Source organism: Tachypleus tridentatus, chromosome 13 (assembly GCF_004210375.1).
Source record: "Tachypleus tridentatus isolate NWPU-2018 chromosome 13, ASM421037v1, whole genome shotgun sequence".
In the NCBI taxonomy this organism is placed as follows: Eukaryota; Metazoa; Arthropoda; class Merostomata; order Xiphosura; family Limulidae; genus Tachypleus; species Tachypleus tridentatus.
In genome coordinates, this window is record NC_134837.1 from 250264235 (window position 1) to 250289940 (window position 25706).

Genomic DNA, 25706 nt, shown 5'->3' on the forward strand with positions numbered 1-25706 from the left:
TCACCCCCCCCCCGCCAACTCTTAAGCTACTCTTTTAACAAAGAATAGTAAGATTGACTATCACATTATAAAGCTTTGGAGTTAAAAGGGCGAACATGTCAAGTATGATAAGGATTCAAACCCGCGACCCTCAGGTTACGAGTCGAGTATCCTAACCACCTGGGAGTACCCTGTTAGTTGTATCGATATACAAGTAATATCAATTGTACAGTGAATACTTCAAGAGTAGGAACAAAGGTGGCACAGTATGTGAGGAACACGCCTGACATCTGAATATTCCTTACTTAATTGTATTATGTGATTATTGTCACATTTTTCCATCTTCGAATACGACATGCTTTTTTTCTCAAATCAAAATTATAACTTATAATTTTTGTTCATTTGTTGTTAAGCCCAAAGCTACACAATTAGCTATCTGTGCTGTGCGAACCACGGATACTGAAACCCAGTTTTTAGCCTTATAAGCCTTCCAAATTCAGAGCTATAGGATGGTGGGTACATACAAGTAATAATGATTTTTCTCCTTGATATTTTTGAATTACAAAGTTTCTTTATTAGATCAATTAACTATTAATTTTTGTATCAGTATTTCAACATTACTTATAAAATATTGTAATTTAATACAAATGTCACAATATCTGAACAAAATACGAAGTTATAATGCTAATAACAGAAGAGTATAGTATATTAATATTAAAATAGAGTAAACCATAAATTGTAAAAGCAAGATATTTTGTTTTACCAAAAAATATTTAAATGGATATTAATATCAATTATTTTAATTTCTAAATATAAATAATGTACTTGAGCACCCACATCTTGCTTTCCTAATTTCTATTTGTGTATCTGTTGCTACTCTTTTATTTCTTATGTGAGACTGGCGAATGGAGGTTAAGACTGATAGACGGTGTATCCCCACCGCAATGTGCGTCCTACTTGCAGTCACCTCCAAAACCTAGGGTACATTTTATAATCCTACATTATAATTTGTACCCTTGGATCTCTTCAATTAATGCAGCGTTTTTAGTTTAATTTATTTTTGTTTAGGCTTGTTTTTTTAAGTTATAACAAACTAATATAATTAGTCAAAGATTCGGATTTGCTGTTTTTAACGCAGTCTTCTCTGGTGATTTTGTTTACTTAACTTTAATCAAAATGTATTAATGTTCACTAATATATCAAGTGATATATTGATTAGAAAGAGAGTTTAATACTAAAACGTCAGTCTTCGTAAGTTTAGTTTACACACGAGTGAAAAGTAATTCGTCTTAAGTGCCTTATTATAATCATATCCACTGTGGTGATAAAGAAAAACAACTCAAATCATCATACATATAACATGTACTTCACTGGTACATACATATATTTAGTTTAATCTTGTTCTTTTGATTCTACCTTCTCCAGAATTACTGGTAGAGATTCAATCGAATCATAGATTAGGCCCACAGACGTGTCACACTGCTAAAAACTGAGTTTCGGTATTCGTGGTGGGTACAGCACGGAAAGCAAATTGTGTAGCTTTGCGATTAACAACGAACAATCTTGTTGTTTATCGTTAGAATTCGAAGAATCGTTTTTGCTACATAAAATTTATTGAGGATTTAGCTGTTCAAAATTCAAAACATGAACACAATGTTTAGCATATTTGTTAAAAAAAACGTGAATAGCCTTGAAATACTGATGATTTGTAAGTTCACTCACTTGTTATACAAAACAATGTCAGGCCTCCAAATATGGTCAGAAGGCACGTGCAGAAGATCCACACCACCGTACTCTCGAGGATCCCATCGAAGCTTGTAGTCTTTCCAGAACTGTAAAAGATATATATACATCTAATAAATTTACTGTATTTTACCTCTCTGAAGTCGAAACAACATTCAAGCTTATGACTGTTTGTATGTTTGTTTCAGAAATTTTGTACATAGTGACTGTATGCGTACGGCTATCGTTAATTCTGAAGGCAATTTGTCAACAGCACATGCTGAAACTCTTGTACTAGTCTTGTCTGAACCAAATCATAGATGCCTGGCAGAGCCAGATGGTTAAGGCACTCAACTCGTAATCTGAGGATCGCAAGTTCGAATCCCCGTCACATCACACATGCTTGCTTTCTCAGCCGTGGAGGCGTTATAATGTGATGGTTAATCTCACTATTCGAAAGAGTAGCAAAATTAGGAACGGCTAGCGCAGATAGTTCTCGTGTAGCTTTGCGCGTAATTCAAAACAAACCAAATCATAGAATTAATCGTCCGTCTTATATCTTACCCAAAGTGCGAAACGCTTTTTATTTTCGGCAATGGAAGACTAATTAAGAATTCTAAGACTCAAAGTCCTGTCTGTGTCTCTGAAACTGACAATTTTCAAAAAGTTTCATATTAAGCATTTTGTTTGACCATACTGATTTCTAACATAAGTTTCTAGGCCCAGCATGGCCAAGCGTGTTAAGGCGTTCGACTCGTAATTCGAGGGTTGCAGGTTCGAATCCCGATCGCACCAAACATGAGGGCGTTGTAATGTGACGGTCAATCCCACTATTCGTTAGTAAAAGAGTAGCCCAAGAGTTGGCGGTGGGTGGTTATGACTAGCAGCCTTCCCTCTAGTCTTACACTGCTAAATTAGGGACTGCTAGCGCAGATAACTCTCGAGTAGCTTTGGGCGAAACTAAAAAACAAACAAACATAAGTTTCTGATATCTTACTCATAATTCGTGTATTATAGTTGTAATATTTCATTACCCCAACTTAAGATAATATTTTTTTAAAATTATGGATAATAATTATGCTAGAATTAAAAAAAAAAGTTTAGGCTTAATCGACAATTATTAGGGTGTGAACGCTTTTTACAAGCTAGCGAAGCACAGATATGATGATTATAGCGTGGTTGAAACGACATTATAATACATTCGTTTAATTCTAGAAACCCCTGAGGGTCTAGATAGAGGTTGTATTGTGTAAAGATATAGCATGCCTATTACTAATGTCTTATGACAAGTAGAAATAAATCAATAAATGTTTATAGGTGGGGAGCATTCAGCCAATGAAATGACGATATCACTTGACATTCACCTTTTTTTTATCATAACGAAAAGATTAAGTGAAATATTTTTCATCGTGGTAGCTTTCTGTCACGACCGCATTGCGTCTTCACTGCATAAAAAAAGTTATATTTTTTGTTAGCAGTTTAACGAACTGATTCTGTACACGCGTGGATGTAAGACATGAAATGTACACCTAGATTTTAGCGTTGTAACCTTCATACATACCGCTAAGCCACTAGAAAAATTTTGTTTTCTTGTTTTTTAAATTTCGCACAAAGCTACTCAAGGGCTATCTGTGTTAGCCGTCCCTACTTTAGCAGTGACTAGAGGGAAGGCAGCTAATCATCACCACCCACCGCCAACTCTTGGGCTACTCTTTTACTAACGAATAGTGGGATTGACCGTCACATTACAACGCCCCCACGGCTGAACGGGCGAGCATATTTAGCGCGACGGGATGCGAACCCGCGACCCTCAGAGTAGAAGTCGTACGCCTTAACACGCTTGGCCATGCCGGGCCAGCTCGTTAATAAACCCTAACAAACAAACATAAGATATTACTCTATAGAACACATATTTTGTTGTGATATTTTAGGTGATGTATTCATCGCACTCGTTTTGTTTATAAAATCTAGACTGTTGTTACTTTTTATGTAAATTTCCTCCTCTAATGTAAAACAATTAATAACATATTATATTATTAAAATATTTTAAATGTTACTGGGCTAGCTATTTGCAATGTAAAACATGTTTATTTATTTAAATGTACAATCCGAAAGATATTTTCTCTTTAACAGTCTGTGAGAATATGATACCAAATCTCTGTTGCAACAGGGCTATCTATGCATAGTCCTAATTTTTAAATGATAGATTTGGTGCAGCGTTTACCAAAGAGAGGGCCGCAACCTCCTGGAGGGAAAGAGACGCCAAAAATGTACCGAAAACGAAAATGCTGAATTAATATTAGTGCTAAGTAAACAATGAGCCGAGAAAAAATGTTTTGAAGTAATTAAATGATACAATATGTCGAAAGAAGATATTATTGTTTTTACTATTGCACTGTTTCTCAATCATCATGCTAAGGGAATATGACGCAGGGGAGGAGGGCTCAAACATTTTTATTCATAACAACGAAGCCTTACATTAAAACTACTGAATTAGAATATGCGTTAATAAAATGTTTCCTTCTTCTTTGGTCTGGAGGCTTGGCATATACACTCTTTAAAATATGGATCCGGAGTGGTCACGTGGATCAAGGCGTGCGACTCGTAATCTGAGGGTCGCGGGTTCGTATCTCGGTCGCCCCAAAACATGCTCGCCCTTTCAGCCGTGGGGGCTTTATAATGTGATGGTCACTCCGACTATTCGTTGGTAAAAGAGTAGCCCAAGAGTTGGCGGTGGGTGGTGATGACTAGCTGCCTTCCCTCTAGTCTTATGCTAAGAAATTGTTGTTTTATCCACGTGAAGTATATGTTTGAGTCTTTTGAGTTGTTCAAAATATTTAATTTAATGCTATAAAATACATGCTTATTTGTCTGTCTGTCACTTGGTCACGCACTGATGTCATAGCAATTTAAATAGTTTGGCTTCCTGTAAATTAGAAGCGTGTAGTTTACGATTGATAGGAAATTAAAGATATATTTGGAATAAAATGTAAAAACTATTGTATCTTTCAGGCAATTGGAAAACTTTTTTGTTAAATCGTCGAGTTACGCTAGAAAACATTTTTTGGTTTCAAAAAATTGTCTTCTCCGGGCGACGAAGTCGAACTTACGACACAATTTAGATTTGACACCCATTTACCTAATCCTGTCGCATTTCTGCCTGAGTTTAGTCATGGACATATTTACTTTCAGAAGAGTTCTAAATTAAGAACACTTTAAGGTCTCATTGATAATCATGAAAATCAGGAAACACCCATTGGAATCTGCGCATCATCCAAACAAATCGAGGAACACTCATTGGAATCCACGTATTCACAAGAAATGCTGTACTTAATGAGGCTCTTGGATAAAAACTAATTTTTGTCCATGATTTATCAATCATTCACAATCCAAATCTGATTTTTCCTTCTCCAGTCATTGTTGATGCTTACAGCATTAGATGGTTTATAAAGCAAACGTATGTACGAGGGCTGTTCAAAAAATACGCGGACTGACGTCATAAAACAAAATGTACTTTATTTAGAAGTTACAGGTCTGGTACCCCTTCAAAGTACTCTCCTCCCCAATGCACACACTTATCCCAACGGTGTTTCCACTTGTTGAAACAGTCCTGGTACGCTTCTTTTGTAATGTCCTCCAGCTCCTTCGTTGCATTTGCCTTAATCTCGGGAATCGTCTCAAATCTTCTTCCTTTCAAGGGTTCAAGGGTCTTTTGAGATTGGGGAACAAGAAAAACTTGCAAGGAGCAAGGTCATGAGTAGGAGGGTGGGGAAGAACAGTGATCGAGTGTTTGGCCAAAAACTCACGCGTTCTGAGGGCTGAATTTCGCAGCAACGCAGTGCATCTTCACGTTTTCGGTCAAAATCTCGTAGCAAGATCCAACTTATATCCCACACTCTTCAGCAAGCTCCCTGACAGTCAGACGTCGATTTGCCCGCACCAGGGTTTTGATTTTGTCAACGTGTGGGTCATCAGTTGACGTGGAAGGACGTCCAGGACGCTCATCATCTTCAATGGACTGTCGACCATCCTTAAAACGTTCATGCCACTTGAAACATGCCGTACGCTTCATAGCAATATCACCGTAAGCCGTGTTAAGCATAGCAAAAGTTTTAGTCGCAGATTTTCCAAGTTTAACACAAAATTTCACAGCAAGTCGTTGCTCCTTCAGGTCATTCATTCTGAAATCCGCCAAACGAAAAAAATCGCAGTTCACTTAAAACCGCGTAGCTAATACACAAATAAAGATATCTGCAATCGGGAAATGGCATCGTAATCAGCTGATCTGGCAAACCTAGCGACACCAAGCGGATTTCCCTGGAACCAACTGGAGCCGCGCAATTCAAACAGTCCGCGTATTTTTTGAACAGCCCTCGTATATATATCAATTCTCAAATGATTTAACTTATGCGTCGGATCACATCACAAGAAACCTAACTGGTTCATCGTAAGACTATTGGTTAATCCAAATATTTATCTTGTATATGTCAAGTTCACATTTGTAAACATTGTTTGCTAATGAAATTAAAGGAGCTTTTAGTAATGAAGTCCAGGATGAAGTAGGAATATTTCATGAAGAGAAATTCCTTTTTTAAATTTATCTAGATTAAGTCAACACATCGCAAATACACTCTTCTAGTTAACCGACAGCTTCAAGTCTTCCTACGCATGAATTTATAACTACAGCACATACAAATATTAATTAAGAATTATTCCTTTCAAATTATGGTATATATACATACGAACTATATATATATACACTACTGGCCAAAATCTCAAGGCCAATGACATAAAGAAGAAATATGCATTTTGCGTTGTTAGACTCAACCACTTATTTGAGTAGAGCTTCGAAAAATGAAAAGAAGAAAAGGGAAAATTAAAAAAAAAAACTTTTTTTAGCATTTAATAGAGAAAATGTGAACACTATGAAATTAGCCTGAATACTGGCTGGTCAAAAGTTTAAGACCATACCAAAAAGAAGTCCTAAACAGGGTAGGAAATGCCCAACAACAGGTCTCAGTAGTGAGTTGCACGGCAGTCATTACGAATAACTTCAAACATTCGCTTTGGCATGGTCGATATAAGCGTTTACAGAAGGCTGGCTGGAATGTTATTTCAAGTGGTGAAGATGGCTTTACGAAGATCATGCACTATTTGGAACTGACTTCCATTTATACAGACTTCCCTTGCCATCCACCCCCAAACATTTTCAGTGGGGTTCAGTTCGGGTGAACACGCTGGATGGTCCAAAAGAATCACGTTATTCGCCATGAAGAAGTCCTTTATCCTGCGGCCATTGTGAATTGCAGCATTGTCCTGCTGAAAGATCCAGTCATTTCCACACAAGCGAGAGCCTTCAGTCAATAAGGATGCTTTCTCCAACATGCCAATGTAGCCAGCCGCTGTTTGACGCCCCAGTATAACCTGAAGCTTCATTGTTCCATGGAAGGATAAATCACCCCAGATCCTGATGAAACCTCCTCCACTGTGTCATGTAGAAAATGACTCCGACGGGATATCCTTATCGTGCCAGTAACGTTAGAAGCCATCTGTACCATCCAGGTTAAATTGTTTCTCATCAGAGAACAAAACCTTCTTCCACTTTTCTATGTCCCGTGTTTGGTGCTTCTCAGCAAAGTTTAACCGTGGTGTTTCGTGGTGTGGAAGGAGGCGTGGCCTTTGAAGACGTTTACGGTTTTAAAGCCTTTCTCTCGTAGATGCCGTCTTGTTGATTTTGAGCTGCATTCTGCGTCCGTAAGGGCCTTAATATGGTTCGACGATCGGCTGGTGTCTTGCCGGACAACTCGTCGAATCTTTCTGCTCAACGCCGGCGAAATTTTCTTGGGTCGACCACATGAAATTGTCGTTCCGTATCCCTCAGGGTTTTCTAAAAAATTTGCAACAACAGTTTTACTACGCCCAATCTCACCAGCGATGGCACGTTGAGAGAAACCTTGCTTTTGCAGCTCGACAATTCTGTCATGTTCAAACTCTGTCAACTTTTTAGCCTTTGCCATATTTTTCGGTATGGTCTTAAACTTTTGACCAACTCGTATTTAGGCTAATTTCATATGTTCACATTTTCCCTATTAAATGCTAAAACGTTTTTATTTTTATTTTCCCTTTTCTTATTTTCATCTTTCGAAGCTCTACTCAAATAAGTGGTTGAGTCTAACAACGCAAAATGCATATTTTTTCTTTATGTTCATTGGCCTTAAGATTTCGGCCAGCAGTGTATATATATATATATAAACTGAAATAAAGACAGACTATTAAAGTGAAAAACATGTTTCACGAACTTCTTGAATATTTTTTTACACTTTTATCATCATTATTATACAAAGATGAAACCACAGTACTGACCTGCCCAGGTGGTTTCGAGTCTGTTTTACTTCACCGTATAGTAACCTAAACTAACTTAGATATGTCAATAATGTTAAGATGGATTCAAAATCCCATAGATATCACACGTATTTTATCCTTATAAGAAGCCTAATGGCATTTATTTGGTTTGCTAATCCAAGCTGTGCTGATGAGCCTTATAAAAGCGAAACTGCACTATACAGCAGAGGATACGGCCAATGAAGGAATGTCTTAGGCCTCTACGTCACATATTCTATTTTCAGTTTCAGCCTTGGTGTAAGAAAAAAGAAATCTTTAACATACGTATACGGTGATTACTAACCTGTTGAACCCAGACGTTTGTTGTCATTATCTGCTCCTTTAAATTCTGAAAATAATATAAAAAAAAAAAACAGTCTTAGTGAGAAAACAGAGTAACCAAGTTTTTATGAAATAGCACCACATAACTGTATTATTGACATATCACAACTAGTCTGCGATCATTGATTTTAACTTAAATATTTCTCGAGGTTATGATTAATGTGTGGGAGATAGATCTTACGAGGCTTCTTTAAATATTCTAATGTGTCCGATGATTTAAGATTTGAGTTGTTTTGTTTCTTTTCAGGTGCTAATTAACTTCCAGAAATAAGTAAATTGAACAATGGATTTAGAATTATAAAAAAGGCTAAATATTTTTTTAGTTTAAAAATAGTTTGATAAAGAAAAATTAATAAAGAACACAAATCAAATATATTGGCTTTCGTATACACTAAAGAAACTCATTCAGTTTAATCGAAATGAAAATCTTTATGTTGCCAAATTGATTTTGTTAGTTTTTCTTCTTGACGAGAGGGTGTCTTAGAGAATAAGTTAATTTTAATCTTTTATGGAAATATAGAACACAGGAAAACGTCTTCTTGAAAGAGAATGTAAAATATTTAAAAAATGGAGGTTTATCGTTAAGTGCCAAAACAGTTGGGATTAGTATTAGACTATCAGATCGATATATAACGTAATTTCAAGTGCTTTTGAAGTGGATTTCTGTAGCATAAAACATAATATTCAGTCAAAAATAAGTGCTCTGTAAGTATACTTCTGTCATAAATTCGAGTTAAAAATTAAGTTTTCTGTAAGCTCTTTCTTGCACATGAAAATACTGAACTGAGTATAAAACGTTATTTTTAAGTGCGTTAATGTAAGAGCATCGAGATAAAAGTGTTTTCTTTATAAGTATGTTATTGTGAAGAGTTAAAACTATGTTCCCTATAAGGATATTATTTTAATAACATCGACTCAAAAGCTATAAAGATTATATTTTCCATAAATATATTTTTGTGAAAGATTATTTATTTTCGAATTTAGCGCAAACCTACACTAGGGTTATCTGCGCTAGACGTTCCTAAATTAGCAATGCAAGACTAGAAAGAAGTCAGCTAGTCGTCACCATCCACCGTCAACTCTTCGGTTATTCTTTTATTAATGAAGAATGGGATTAACGGTGAAATTATAACACCTTCACGGCTAAAAGGAGTATGCTTGATGTGACAGGGATTCGAACCCGTGACCCTCATATTACGAGTCAGGCTCCCTAATCACCTGGCTATGGCATTTCCAACTTTATATTATAAATCTTAAACGTTTCAATTATCTTTTATCAAATAATAAAAATATAAATAATATAAACTACTGCAAGAAGAAAGAAGCCTCTAAGAAATGTTATTCATATCTTGTTTTAAAAAGCTTAATATTTTATGAAAAATGTTAATTTGATTTTTTTAATCAGTAAATCTATCTAATCGTCTTATAATTTTAATTTATTCTCAGCAGAAATAATATTTGTAATATTTTGGATTGGTTTGAACTTCGCACAAGGATACATTGGACTAAGAGCGATAGCCGTACCTGACTTATCTTCAATACTAGTCAATATATTTATACTAAAAATTGAAGACATTGTCATCATAAATTCACTTCATAAGATTTTTGGGTTTTGATAAAGTTATGACATTTCTTCAGTCTTCTATAACCTTAACGTTACTCACGAGTTTTTCTCTCATTTAAACCAGATAAACCCAAACAGATAATTCACGATGGTAAAATAAGTCGATGATAAACATTTCTAAATATTTTTGTTAAAAAGACAAGCGCAGGCAATGTATCTTCCAATGTTTGTAAGAACAGTCGAACTGGATTTTATGTTCCTTGGAATTCCCTTTATGACCAATACGAAATACCAATACCAATAACGAAAGCTACGAATATTGAAGCTGCTATTCATACAAATAAAACCAAAGTTCCAAAAATTGTTTCAAAAAAGAAAACCTTACGTTTCAGTTTTGTGTGGGCCCGGCATAATCAGGTAGTTAAGGCACTCGACTCGTAATCCCTATATCTCCAAACATGCTCGCCTTTCAGCCGTGGGGGCGTTATAATATGGTGGTCAATCCCACTATTCTTTGGTAAAAGAGTAGCCCAATAGTTGACGGTGGGTGGTGATGAGTAGCTGCCTTTTCTCTAGTATTACACTGCAAAAATATGGACGGGTAGCGCAGATAGCCCTCGTGTAACTTTGCGCGAAATTCAAAACAAACCAAACTCCTCTAACACAAAACCACGATTCGAATTCTTGTACCAAATTACTTTGATACTTATTGATTAGTCACACAAAAACTTGGCGTTATGTTAAAAAGTAATATGATAATAAAGTATTTCTACAAAAGGCTTAATATTTGAACTTAACTTTGAATGATTTGTATTAATTTATCCTGATCCTTATGAGTCTTACATTGTTAAGTTAGGGACGGCTAGTGCAGATGAACCCCGTGTAGCTTTGCACAAAATTCAAAACAAACAAAGACCCAATTAATTGATAGTTTTACTAGAAAAGATCGTTTGGTATTTTCAGTTTGATCAGATGAAGGACAACCTGCCGTCTACACGACAAAGCACAGACGTAAAATTATCTCTTAGGTATATACTATGAAGGAACTTCAGGAAAAAAAATCGCGAATTCAATGTCATAAAATGTTCTCTGAATTTAGAAATCATTTTCTAAATTATACTTCCACTTTACGTATCTCTTCGTCATCACATATACTAATGACATTATCGATACAATTAGTAATCGAATTTCACTAAATTTGATCTTAGGAAGAACTGACACTTGGCGTATTTTAATCAGAAAAGATTAATAGAAAAATGACATTCGTGGCCTCACTTTTACTAATAGAAAACATAATCTCTTATATATAGTTCGACTCGTAATCTGAGAATCGCGATTTCGAATCCGCGTTACACAAACGCTCCTCTTTCAGCCGTGGGGGCGTTATAATATTACGGTCAATCCCACTGTTCTTTGGTAAAAGAGTGGCCCAAGAGTTTTCGGTGGGTGATGATGACTAGTTGCCTTTTCTCTAGTGTTACACTGCAAAATCAGGGACGGCAAATTCGAATACAAGCTCTTATATGAATATTTAACTTGGTGTTTATAAAACTGACAAACAACGTAGAGCCACATAATATTTAAAATGCAAAGGAAAATGTCTGGCAAATATATGACTATTATAAAAATAAATCAACTGGTTGTGATAATTGTCAGTGTGCATTAAAATTACATTATAGACTTTTAGAAAATATCTTTACAGTTTAGAAAAAGTATTTCGTTTTAACTCTCTCTCACCCTTATGATATGCTTTTAATTGTTTGTTTTTTTTTAAATTTCGCGCAAAGCTACTCGAGGGCTATCTGTGCTAGCCGTCCCTAATTTAGTAGTGTAAGATTAGAGGGAAGGCAGCTAGTCATCACCACCCACCGCCAACTCTGGGCTACTTTTTTACCAACTAATAGTGGGATTGACCGTCACATTATAGCGCCCCCACGGCTGAAAGGGCGAGCATGTTTGGAGCGACGGGGATGCGAACCCGCGACCCTCAGATTACGAGTCGCACGCCTTAACACGCTTGGCCATGCCGGGTCATGCTTCTAATTCTTTGAAAATGCATGCGTCCTGTCTTGCGAGTCAAAGAACAATCAATTTCATTTGTTCAGAGCGAGTCACAACATATCTTTAGATAGACATGTTCAAGTAATTTTTTTCTCAATATTCATACATGTGTTTGGCATGTAGACATGACGTCATTGTATAGTATAGAGAACGGTATTTTTTTTTCTTTCTCTCTTTCTGTATTGGATTCATGGAATGAAATAAAGTTATTTCAATATGATTATTTGGAATGATCGTTGACCTAGGTGATCTAAGGATTATGGGATACTGCACTATGACCCTTGTTTGAGTTTAAAATGGGGGATTTCATTGGCCTTACTTTCATTCTTGTATTTTTCAGAGGTACATTTTTCTTCTCCCCTGTTTTGTCCAATTGTAAAATGTTTTTTTTTTACTGTTTAAAACCTTTTCAACTTCATTATAGGTAATTGAAAATATTAAGTTATTTAAATGAGTTAATCCTAATATATAAAGATTAATTACATTGTTTGAGAATTGATTTATACGGTATGCAAATGACGCATTGCTACGCATGCGACACGTGTTGCCATGTTTGGCATGTATATATAAATATATATATGGTAGATATCGATTTTGTAAGTATTAGACGTGCAATTCCGCCACAGAAAGCAAATACCTCAGAACGTTATCTAAGAAAGAATATTCGTGCAGCGGCATTATAAGGTGAAACATAATCCGACATTTATAGAAGGGGACCTTCAGTTTTTGTTTTGTGTTTCCATGTGTGTATGTGTTCTTGCCTTTCAGTCCCCCACTGGAGCAGCGGTAAGTCTACAGATTTACAACTCCAAAATCATAGGTTCGATTCCCCTCGATTGACTCAGTAGATAGCCCGATGTGGCTTTGCTATAAGAAAAAATACACACACACTTTCTTTTTATGGAAATGGTAAAAGTTGGGCAGCGAAAATCGTAAGAAAACAAAAGTTCAGAAACTATACCCCAAGTCAATCAGAAACTATGGTGATAAAAAAAGGAAACACTTTCGGGTTTAAAAGTTATTGCGATGAAACTGGGCACATCATGCCTCTTTCAGGAAATTGGCAAAGACTCACAAGTTCTTAGCCACTACCGATTTTATGAGAAAGATTACCAAAAGAAATTGGATTAAGATCAATCCCATCCTTCCACATATTCGTGTCCCCCAACATAACTACAGTGAGTTCTCGTACTTATAATCGAAACTTGATCTCGAAAGTCTTGTTATAATTGAAGCTACGGTGTCTTCACCATAATGTATAATCATGGCCATCAGAACATGATGGGCTTGGCATAGCCAGGTGGTTTAAGCACTAGCGTAATCCGAAGGTCGCTGGCTCGAATACCTGTCACACCAAATATGCTCGCCTTTTCAGCCGTGGGGGCGTTATGTGATAGTTAATCCCACTATTCATATTCGTTGGTAAAAGAGTAGCCCAAGAGTTGGCGGAGGGTGGTGATGACTAGCTGCCTTTCCTCGAGTATCACACTGCAAAATTAGGGACAGCTAGCGCAGTTAGTCCTTGAGTAGCTTTGCGCGAAATTCAAAACAAACAAAACTAGAACAGCACGATAGACAATAAAGACACCAATTCCAAGGGCTGTACGACACGTCGAACGCTTCTCGTATATAGTGCAATTAACTTCACTTTACTAAAGCATATGGGTATAATCTAGAAAAAAAACACATTATTATGAAATTAAGCCTAAAGATTAATTAACATACAAATATGTGGATTATGTTATTTAATTTTATATGCAGTGTCTTGACTCTATCTTATTTTATGTATATTTAAGTTACCAGATTTACCTTCTACTCTTAGTCATAGATATATATTTTTTATACCTCCGCTATATTTGGCACTCTTTTTTGCAAGTACTATTAATAACAAACCCGACAGAAATCACGTTCATGGATTTGAGATATAAAAGCACACACTAAGAGATATACTCAGCGTTTAAGGACATGGGGGGTTGAGCTGTAAAGCCATTTCTCCTTCTACAACAATTCAGTGAGAGAATTAGTGAACAGCTAGTAGGTTTAGTGAGAGTTCATGAATCGTGCCAAATCTAAAAGTAAGATGTTGATCATACATCGAGTGCAGCAATCATTTAATAAATGTAATTTTCTCATTGAAACTTCGCTCAAGGATCTGTTTAAAGGAGTTTAAAATCAAAGAGCATCTAACCAATTGTCCTTGGCTTAAAATGATGATTTGTGTATATATATATATATATTTATTTATGCGTTTATTTGTGTTTAAGCACAAAGGGCTCGGCATGGCTATGTGGTTAAGGCACTTGACTCGTAATCCGAAAGTCGCGGGTTCGAATTTCCATCGCAACAAACATGTTCACCCTAGCAGCCGTGGGGGCATTATAATGTAACGGTCAATCCCACTATTCGTTGGTAAAAGAGTAGCCCAAAAGTTGGTGGTGAGGGATGATGACTAGCTATCTTCCCTCTAATCTTACACTGCTAAGTTAGGGATGGCTAGTGCAAATAGCTCTAGTGTATATTTGCGCAAAATTCAAACTAAACCAAACAATTAAGCACAAAGATAAATAATGGGCTGTCTGTACTGCGCCCACAACGGGCGTCGAAATCCAAATTTTAGCTTCATAAGTTCTCGCACTTACGTTAAAATCTAACTGAAACTAAAAACTTAATGATTTCCGTCTTCATTTTTTTTCTTTTCACCCAAACTGCACAGCACACCGATGTCGGTTTTTAATATCCAAAAATGCAACATCTGGGAAACTTCTCCATTATGCTTAGGTCTTATAGGAGCAACGAATGTTTCTGTAATAAAATGCAAAGAATTCTGATTGTGGTGCTTTTCTTTCTAACAAACGAGATGTAGTTTCAGTCTACAATGACGAAAAGATAAAACCAGTCGTTCTGTTTTTTTATGTCTTTCACTGCAGTCAGGAGGAGATAGAAAAGACGCGATTGACATATCTGTTGATAAATATTAGTTTCACGTGTTTCTGCCAATCCTGGTTGACGGGAAATGGTTTTCTCCAGCTGTGTCTGCAAATAACTATGTTTGGTCATCTAAGCTGTATTCATCCATGCTGAATGTACACGAAACATCGTTGCTAAATGCCTGATTGGTGAATAGTTCGACGCCCTTACAATTGCACGTGTTTTCCTTTTTGTACAAGACTTGTGAAAAGCTGTTAATTTATCGAACACAAACAAGAGAATCCTTCTTCACTCGAAAACGTCGCAGCTTGAGAATGAAACAAACTTGGAAATAAGACCTCAAATGTAGAGATTCGTGAACTGTAGGTATATGTGTTTCTTAGTTACTACTTAAAAAATAAAGGTTTTAAAAAATATCATATACTCGAAAACAAAAGTTAGAATCTTATACAAATTGAAATGTTTATTGGTTAATTTCAATCTATGTGGTCCCGAAAATAAAGTTTATCTTATGTCTATAAATTATTTTAAGGTTCTGAAAACAATTACTTCCATCTTTTCTAGTGGGCCCGGCATGGCCAAGCGTGTTAAGGCGTGCGACTCGTAATCTGAGGGTCGCGTGTTCGCATCCCCGTCGCACCAAACATGCTCGCCCTTTCAGCCGTGGGGGCGTTATAATGTGACGGTTAATCCCACTATTCGTTGGTAAAAGAGTAGCCCAAGAGTTGGCGGTGGGTAGTGATGACTAGCTGCCTTCCCTCTAGTCACTGCTAAAGTAGGGACGGCTAACACAGATAGCCCTTGAGTAGCTTTGTGCGAAATTTAAAAAACAAAAAAACAAAATTTTTTCTAGTGGCTTAGCGGTATGTATGAAGGTTACCACGCTAAAATCTAGGTTTCGATAATACTAGTGCTGGGCATAGCAGAGATGGCCAATTGTGTATCTTTGAGCTTAACTACAAACAAACGAAACAAATATTTGAACTAATAAATCTCTCCATAGTTGGATCAGTAATATAAGCATTCAACAAAAGCTTTTATCATAAAAGATCGTGAAAAGTAGATATTAAACATTAAACCCTCTAGTGTTTTGACCAATGAAATCTTGGACAATGAACATCACCTTAGGTGTATGTCAAGAGTGATATACAAAACAAAGGTTGGTTTGCACCTGAAACGCGTAGCTGCACTGGTGTTTATGTCTCTATTTTAATAGTCTTTTGTATGCATCCCATTATACATGTCAAGATAAATGCAGTTTCAAGAAGTCTGATACTATGTGTTACGTATTTCTAAATTTCTCATGTTGTAAAAGTACAGAAAATGGCCATTATTCCCTTCAAACTTTGCTTTTGTGACCTGAATAATGAAATTTAGAAGTTAACCTATTTTCTATGTAAAAACGGGCAAATTTGCACATTCACATAAGGTCTGAATTAAACAGCATATGAATCAAGATTTACATGTATTTATACTAAAGTTACACAAAAATGATTAGAAGTGAGTGGTTTTTCAAGATTTGCAACTGTAATGTAAATCACTTTCACTTATCAGCCCTCAAATATAGTCTCCCATCATGTTTTCGTTATACACTTCGAGGTCACAAATGCAAAGTTTGAAGAGAGAAATAGGTCTTTTATATTTACTTTAGGCTTAAGCAATTGGGAAATAACACTTTTTCTCCAGGAACAAGAAAAAGTAAAAATTTTGTTACATAGTATAATTAATACTTTGAATAATAACATCAACCGGAAACTTACGTAGTACATAACACACATCTCTTGTTGGTAAAAGATTAGCCCAAGGGTTGACAGTGGGTGATGATGACTAGCTGCCTACCCTCTGGTCTTACACTGCTAATTAGGGACGGCTAGAGCAGATAGCTCTCGTGTAGCTTTGCGCAAAATTCAAAAAAAAAACAAACAATTCTTTTCACGTAATAAGCCTTAAATACTACTTAAACAAGATAACTAGGCATTGTTAATTTAATAATTTATAAAATTCAAATAGCTATTAAGACCTAATCTAAAGAAAACCAATATATGTTGTATGTATCTTTTACTTATTAAATCTATTTTAGCTAATTGAATACCTATAAACGTCTGTCACAACTGTATATTAGTTTTAGATTGGTAAAGTGCTTTGCGGAAGGTTATGCCTGTACGGAAAGGGAAATAAAAAAGGTGGGCAAAATGTATTTTTTTTAAATATTAAAAAAGTATTTTCCTCAAAAAATAAAATTAAAATACTATAACATAATCCTCCAGCTATAAGTTACATTGCACACTCTCTTTGTTCACAGTTGTCTTGGAAACGGCAAATTAACTTTGATATGATACTTAAGATAAGCCTTGCAACATGGACCACCTAATGGTTCGACAGCAAGACCTTAGACTGGCCGTGTAATGATATTTAAAGCGAAGAGTTACACGTTGTTGTGTCGTGTGCAATATATAAATGTTGCAACTGAACCACCCTCACTAGAAACCTTACACTGTGTTTTGTTGAAGTACATGTGATTAAAGTGCACAAATTAGAGTCTTATCAGTTCCCGTTATCTAGTTATCTTGTGGATTACTTATACGTAGACTGTAGAAACAAAAGTATTACAATGTACTACTACTGATAGTATTAGAAAGAAAATAGCGAAAGTAAGAAGATGGAAAGCAATCCTGTCAACATTACGGTTGGTAAAGTAGTTGCTTTATTTTCAGGCTACGTTGAAAACAACTTTCAAAGATAACTATGAACTTCATGTCTTTACCATAGAACTATATTTCTGCACCAGTATTTCGAGAGACTAGACGCAAATATTTTTAATATCGTGGTAAAATTGTAACATGGTTAGTCATCTCAAGGGGAATTTTAACACTTAGAGCAGCAAATATACATTCCAAAATTTAGGGAACAACATATCATATTTGCTATAGCAATTAACACTTAATACAAACCAAACGAAGATTTTTTTTACATGGAAAATTTGAATACACATATAACATATATACAAGCTCTTAAGTAATCTTTTGTTAGGCCTACAGTTTCGTAATGTCCACCGCGAGGAGTCGAACCAAGGACTTTAGCGTTATTTACCATTGCCGTTTTCTGTATACTCCCCTTGTTGTAATTATTCTAGTTGTCTTCACTGTTAAATAATTCAGAGTCGAATATCCACTGATTTTTTAAAATAAATATATTTCAGGTACGCAAACAGTTTGGAACAAATTTAATGTTTACATCACTAAAGTGTTGAGTAAGCTATAGAAACTTATTATATTCTATTTTTCGCACATATTTGAAGACAAAATATCAAAACAGTGTTTTAAATTGTTAGCTTAATTTGTAGCTTTAGGACTAATCTAGATTAATCTCCTAAACTGGGAGAGTAATAATTTAGTTCATTCTAATCATTATCGATTCTGGTTTGTTTCTCTTTTCTACAGTGATTTATGATATTTTATACCAATAGTCAGTTTTTTCAAATACAGGATTGGCGTTTTCAATTCATAAGTTACTTTTTCTATCTACCTAATTATCATATCTTAATATTTAACCATGGCTCGAGAAATATTTTTGTTTATTTATGATTAAATACAAAGCTACACAATGGGCTATCTGTGCCTTTCTCACCACGGGTATCGAAACCTGGTTACAAAAAGTCCGTAGACATTCTGCAGTATCACTTGGACGGGGAGGAGTCAGCTCAGGAAGAGATCCAGAAAATGTTGGGATTGGACTGCGGATGGGAAGGCTCATCATATGATTCATGAACACGCCCGGTACATTTTTACCCAAAGACGTTGGGCCAATCCCGTTGTTTGGTTATGAATAGGCCTATTTTGGTTCTCTTCTCAAGTGGCACAGCGATAAGGTTGTAGGCTTCTAACGCTCTAAAATTCGCGTTTTGATACTCATGATGAGCAGATCATAGATAGGCCATTAGGTAAGTTTGCGATTAACAACAAACAAACAAGTCCGACTCTGTGATGGACTTGAACACGAGATGTCGAACCTCCCCAGCCGAGCACGATTCTTTGCGACATTATAAAATATTAGAATATTTTCCACACCCTAAGCTTTCTATTCATAACAATCAATCCGTGTGAGTGGATGGCAGGTGGAAGAGTGCTGGTTACTGGTTGTCTTCCTTCTATCCACAGTCATTCTTCAAGAATAGTGATGCCTGAACTGTGATGGCCTTTAACTTTAAGCTTTAACCTTGGCTTTTAGCCAATGTGTCGCATCAAGTGCTATTCAGATTAAAAATACTAAAGCTATTAATTGCTCACTAGCATTACTTATTATGTTTATGCAATCACACTACTGCATATATAAATCCTATAGCTAGAAAACTCAAAATTCTTCATTTTCAGTTTTCATTTTTCTCAATAAGAGGTGAAACAGTGATAATGTTTAGTGTAAGATACAAGTTGGTTTAACTTTGAAAGCGCGCTAGTCAACAAAACAAAACAGAACATTATATATAAATACACAAAGAATTGTAAAGCGTATGTTCAAACAGACACAGCTGGAAAGATGTATTTAACGACTGAAATATCTAATGCCTTGATCGTGATTCGAACCCTCCCTCCCACCAGAAGCACAGTAGTATATTTGCGGACTTATACTGCTAGAAACCGGGTTTCGTTACCCGTGGTGGGCAAAGCACTGATAACCCTTTGGGTTGTTTTGTTCTTAATAACAAACAACTGAACCTGAAAAGTAAATAAACTGTTTATTCTAAGAAAGGCTCAGCATGGCCAGGTGGTTAAGGCATTAGACTCGTAATCTTAATGCGGGTTCGAATCCTCGTCGCACCAAACATGCTCGCCCTTTCAGCCGAGGGGACGTTATAAAGTTTCGGTCAATCCCGCTATTCGTTGGTAAAAGAGTAGTCCAAGAGCTGGCGATGGGTGGTGGTGATGACTAGCTGCCTTCCTTCTAGTCTTACACTGCTAAATTAGGGACCGCTAGCTCAGATAGCCCTCATGCAGCTTTGCGCGAAAATCAATAACAAACAATCAAAAAATATTCTAAGCAACACAATTCATAAATTTATATAGGTCATGAAATAGGTGCGTGCTCAGACAATAGGATATAATTAATACAAATTACTAGCTCTATGATGCTAATACTTAAGATAAATCCTTACCACTTCAATCAACTGAGATAGCTTGAGCTTGATGCTAACAGTCAGTGCTTCGCTGACGTTGAGAACTGGACGAACTAGCTTGTTGTAACGGGAAATTAAATCATCATACAATCGTTTGGCGTCTGGATTTGCTTCACCACCTAAAGGAAATACATTCTATGCTGTTTTTTAATACATCAGTTTATATTCACAATATTTTAAGGCTACACCTTATATTTTAATTGACATATCATTTGAGACACTTGAAAACACTGCGCGTCTAAGAGTTAAAGCTGATGTTGAAAGTCGTTTTTTTTTTTTACTATCTCATACACTGGTGGTTCACAAAATTATGCTCTGCGGACTTACCACCCTAGAGACCGGGTTTCGATACCCATAGTGGGCAGAGCACAGGTAGCCCATGTGTAACTTTGTGCTTAACTTCAAACAAACCGCTAATTCTTACACGCCTCCCACTTGCACAACTGTATGTCTGCGGACTCGCATCGCTAAAAACCAGGTTAGGATACCAGGGATGGGCAGAGCCCCTCTACCACATTGTGTAGCTTTGTGCTTAATTTCACACACACATACAATTCTAAAATCAGTTTAATAATTTAGTTATTTGAGTGCGAAACAAGGTATATAGCCATAATTTAAACAATTACCGTACAGATAACTTTTTCCGTGTACTATTGGATGAGATTGAAATATCTCTCATACCATTTACTGTTCTCTTAAAAAGGGACTCTCTTTGGTGTTTCGTGACCGTTTGTTTGTTTAAAATGATCGCACTGAAAGACTGGCTTGTTTTGAATTTCGCGCAAAGCTACATTTAGCAGTGTAAGACTAGAGGGACGGCAGCTAGTTATCACCACTCATCGCCCACTCTTGAGCTACTCTTTTACCAGTGAATAGTAGGATTGACCGTTACATTATAACGTTTCCTCGACTGAAAGGGCGAGCATGTTTGGTGTGACGGGAATTCGAACCCGCGACCCTCGGATTACGAGTCGAGTATCTTAACCACCAGGCCATGTTGGGTCCTGCACTGAAGGTAAATCTTGACTTACAAATCTGTTGATGTTTTTTAAAATCTTATGTACATAAGTTTAAAAGTGTAAATCTGGTTTGTCTTGATTATCAAAATTTGATAACGTGGCCAAAAGTACAAAAGTGTTATCTCCAAAAGTTGAAATAACAAAATAGAGAGAAATTACCAGAATCTGCCGCTAGGCTACACTTTTTGACAGAATAGCACGATTTAAATGTCATTAAGTGTTATCATGGCCCAAAAATGCAAAACTCTTTTTCGAGTTAACTGAGCCCTAACCACGAATTCTTGGATTTACAGCCTGGGAGCGCTAACCACTAGTCTACCCTGAAGTAAATTTCGATCCTTCTAAAAGTGGAATGACAGAACGTGTTTCAAGTAAATGTATGTTCCGTTCTCTCTTTTTAACGACGTTAAAATACTTGATTGTGATATAATATGTTAGTTTTCATGTAATTAAAACAGTTTTTGTTGTTGTCGTTGTGAGGATTTGTATTATTAGTTTAGAATGGAGATTTTAGAATAGTTCAATCCTGTTGACTCGCAGAACTGTGGATTTAAGACTAGCCCCGACCTTCTTTGGTGGCTGAGCTTCAAGATTTGAACTAACTTTGATCTTTTTTTGCTGGTTGAATGAGAAGTTTTGAGATTAACTCCGATCTCTTTGGCTGGTTGAGAGTGTGGATTTAAACTAGCTCCGATCTTCTTTGCTGGTTGAATGCGTAGTTTAGAGATTAAACCGATTTCCTTGTCTGACTGTGAATCGTGAGATATTACTGAGATTATAACAGAGACTGAAGATGATTACGAGGTCGGTCATAATCTAATATTCGGTAAAACAGGAGTAGCTCAAGAGTTGGCGGTATATGCTATTAACTAATTACCTTCTCTTTAAGTTATTTGTGCGCAGATAACTCTTGTGTAGGTTTGCAGGCTTAAACAATACCGAGCCCTAATCTTCATTGTACTATGTTAAATCGCTAAAATAATCCAACCAAAAGCTCTATTCATTTACATGGTATGCCATTTTACAAGATAAGATCTTACATTACCTTTTTTTCCTAATCTTATTAGATATGGTTGAAAGAATTATCAAATTACCATGGATCGTTGTGTAGCTCCAAGTATAAATAAATTGATGAGTGCGCCGTTTCGAAGATATGAAAATGTGACGACTTATATCTTTTTTATTAACTTTCAAACTATTTTCGAGAGAAAATAAATCTATTAATAATTCAGATTCTCTATGCATGAGCAAATTGCCATAAAATATTAAGCGTAAATGAAAACAAAAGAAAGTATTTTCACAGAGATGACTTAATATCATTGCGACTTTTGTATAATCAAATCCCAGCTGCGTGATTAATGGTATCACACCCAATCGAGCCAAGTGTGACCAGGTGGTTAGAGCACTTGACTTGCAATTCGAGGGTCAAGGGTTCCAATCTCCGTCACACCAAACATTTTTGCCCTTTCAGCCGTGAGGGCGTTATAATGTCCCGATCAATCTCATTATTCGTTGGTAGAAGAGTGACCCAAGAGTCGGCGGTGTGTGCTGTTGACTAACTGCTTTCGTCCAAGTCTATCGGTTCAAAATTAGAAATTATTGTGAGCATCTAATTCTTGGGTAACTTTTCTCGAAATTTTGAATATTACACCTCAAGTAACTAAATCATTAGAGTCAAAATAATTTGTTTAACCTTAAATCGCCCACTTTTTTTAACACTATTGATGGGATACATATACTGTATTATGAAAAGTCAACTTATTGCTACATTCATAATAACGAATCTACTGAAAACGTTTAAAGAAATTATTATTTTCTATATAATTTTTTTTTTGTGGAAGACACAGTTATAATTAATGGGATTGATTGAAATTTCATGATTTTTGTTTTGTTTTTTGTCATTACTCCAGTGTCTCTGCGTTAACTCTGAAGGCTTATAACATTAAAAACCGAGTTTTGATATCCATGGTAGGCACACTACTTATTTTTATTCAAATGTCATTAGGACTTTTATAAACTAACAAAGTAAAGGGTTCACAGGTAATCTGGTAGGTAAATAGTCGAGAAAAATGTATTTAAAAAACATTAGAACCTACATAAGCTCTCATCAGTAATTCTAGGGTTAAGTTGGCAAACGAGTGTTATGTTATTCATTGAAATACTTGTGAGATAAGAATATTTGCTTAGGAATGAATCAGAGATTTAAAAAAATGACCATCGTTTGTTTTAAGAATGTTCGCTGGTTCAGTATTAGACAACGCTGCTTTACAACATGGATATAAATGTATATTTTAGATACCCCTGAGAAATAATATAAAGACCTCCCTGTTTTAGGATGAGTAGAGAATGCAGTAAGTTTCATGTTGTTCTGCTCTTTTCACAGACTTTCTGTACAATTTACAGCATCCATTTCTACCAGTTATGATCGGAAAACCCAGCTTTAAGTCAAGAGCAAATAAGATTATTGTGGTGTACGTGGATAATTGACTTACGTAAATCGAATTTTAAAGTGTTGTTCGAAACTCTTTTATTCTTCTATAGAACCCAGATGAGCTATCTAGTGTTACTTCTCATTACAAGTCATATAATTTTTAAGATTACACTTTGAATTTATAGTTCTAAGAAATCTCAAGTACATTACTATACCTTACAATGACCCGAGTTACTGCATCCAGATGGTTCCTAAGACAATTTGTATTTTTATATCCCACAGTTCAGTTCCGCTGAAATTTTCTAAACAAAATACACTGTTTAAGATTTGCATCGAAAACGATTGAATAAATTTAATACTGTTATATTTTTTTTATTTACCCTTGGGTTGTGTTCTGGCCGAAAATAAAAATAAAAATAAAGTTTCTTGAGTTTCAACCAATGCTATCGTGTAAAATTACTGTTATTACTTTGAGGCTTGCGTACTTAATTCTCTCTGTGTTAGGAGCTTATTCGACACCTAATGGTTCGATTCCCACGCTCGCTCTTCCAGTTTTGGAGGAGTTTGTTTGTTTGTTTGTTTTTAAATTTCGCGCAAAGCTACTCGAGAGCTATCTGTGCTAGCCGTCCCTAATTTAGTAGTGTAAGACTAGAGGGAATATAGCTAGTCATCACCACCCACCGCCAACTCTTGGGCTACTCTTTTACCAACGAATAATGGGATTGACCGTCACTTTATACGCCCCCCACGGCTGAAAGGGCGAGCATGTTTGGTGCGACCGGGATTCTAACCCGCGACCCTCAGATTACGAGTCGAACGCCTTGACCCACCTGGCCATGCCGGACCATGGAGAAGTTATATGTAATGGTCAATCCGATTATTCGTTGGCAAAAGAGCAGCTCAAGAGTTGGAGGCGGTTGGTGATGAATATCTGCCTTCCCTCTAGTCTAAGACTGCTAAATTAGGGACAGCTAGCGCTACAAGCCCTCGGGTAATTTTGCGCGAAATTCAACCTTTTTTTCTGATTAGTTTCACATACCACATCTTATTGGTAGGGATTTATTATAAATATTTTTTATAATTTTTATTGCGTAACAGTTTTATAACATCACATGTTTTTCTCTCTTTTTCTTTCACGAGTAAAGTCCTTTGGAAGACCAGCGCAGACAGCTATTATGTAGCTTTGTGCGAAATTCAGAAACAAACAATAAGAACTTATTTGCAAACCTTCAAGACTCGTGTCATTCGTGCTGTCATCGGAAAATCGTCGGCCGAGTTGTTATAGAGAACATTTCATCAGTTTGAAACAATAAACTACAAAATGAAATAACAAAAAACAATGCGCTGACAAAAGGGTGGATATTTAAAAAGAAATATATAAGTATTATTTCAACAAAATCAGTATCTTAAGCAATATGTCCTAACGGTATGTGTTCCAAGAAGAAAAGAAACTGTCTTAAAATTACTCAAAAACAACAATAAAGCAATATATAGAGTTCAGCAATTCAGCGCTTTAAGTTCAAACTAGAACATTATAAATACATACTGAGCACTTTTCATTTCATAAAGTCTGAGATATTTCTATTATATGAGCTACCGAAAATGTAATTTATAGTTATATAGCCAACTTAAAAAATTTTTGGTTTGAATTTCGCACAAAGCTACACGAGGGCTATCTGCGCTAGCCGTCTCTAATTTAGCAGTGTAAGACTAGAGGGAAGGCAGCTAGCCATCACCACCCACCGCTAACTCTTGGGCTATTTTTACCAACAAATAGAGGGATTGACCGTCACTTTATAACGCCCCACGGCTGAAAGGGTGGGCATGTTTGGTGTGACGGGAATCTGAACCCGCGACTCTCAGATTACGAGTCGAGTGCCTTAATCATCTAGCCATGTCGGGCCTTTAAAAAAATCTGGCATAACGTAGTCAAGAAAGAACGGTCCGTTCATGTTTAACAAACAACAAACGAACTAAAAAGTAGAGCCATAAAAATATATTTTAAGAACAATGAGTAACAAGATTCACACTGAAGTATGAATCACAACCAGTATTCCATCATTTTATAACACACCAGCTCTGAAGACAAAACTGTCACTGAGAGTAACC

General features: G+C 36.1%; 1 protein-coding gene across 1 annotated transcript in view; it reads right to left on the bottom strand.

The window, feature by feature from the left end:
• LOC143238247 (acetylcholine receptor subunit alpha-like) overlaps positions 1–25706 on the bottom strand; it is a 66104-nt gene that overhangs the window by 14234 nt on the left and 26164 nt on the right. The window contains exons 2-4 of the mRNA XM_076478318.1: positions 20127–20266; positions 8387–8431; positions 1702–1811 (exon numbers count right to left, since the gene is read on the bottom strand). Of these exons, the coding sequence (XP_076334433.1) occupies positions 1702–1811; positions 8387–8431; positions 20127–20266 (295 nt within the window). The remainder of the gene's footprint in view (positions 1–1701; positions 1812–8386; positions 8432–20126; positions 20267–25706) is intronic.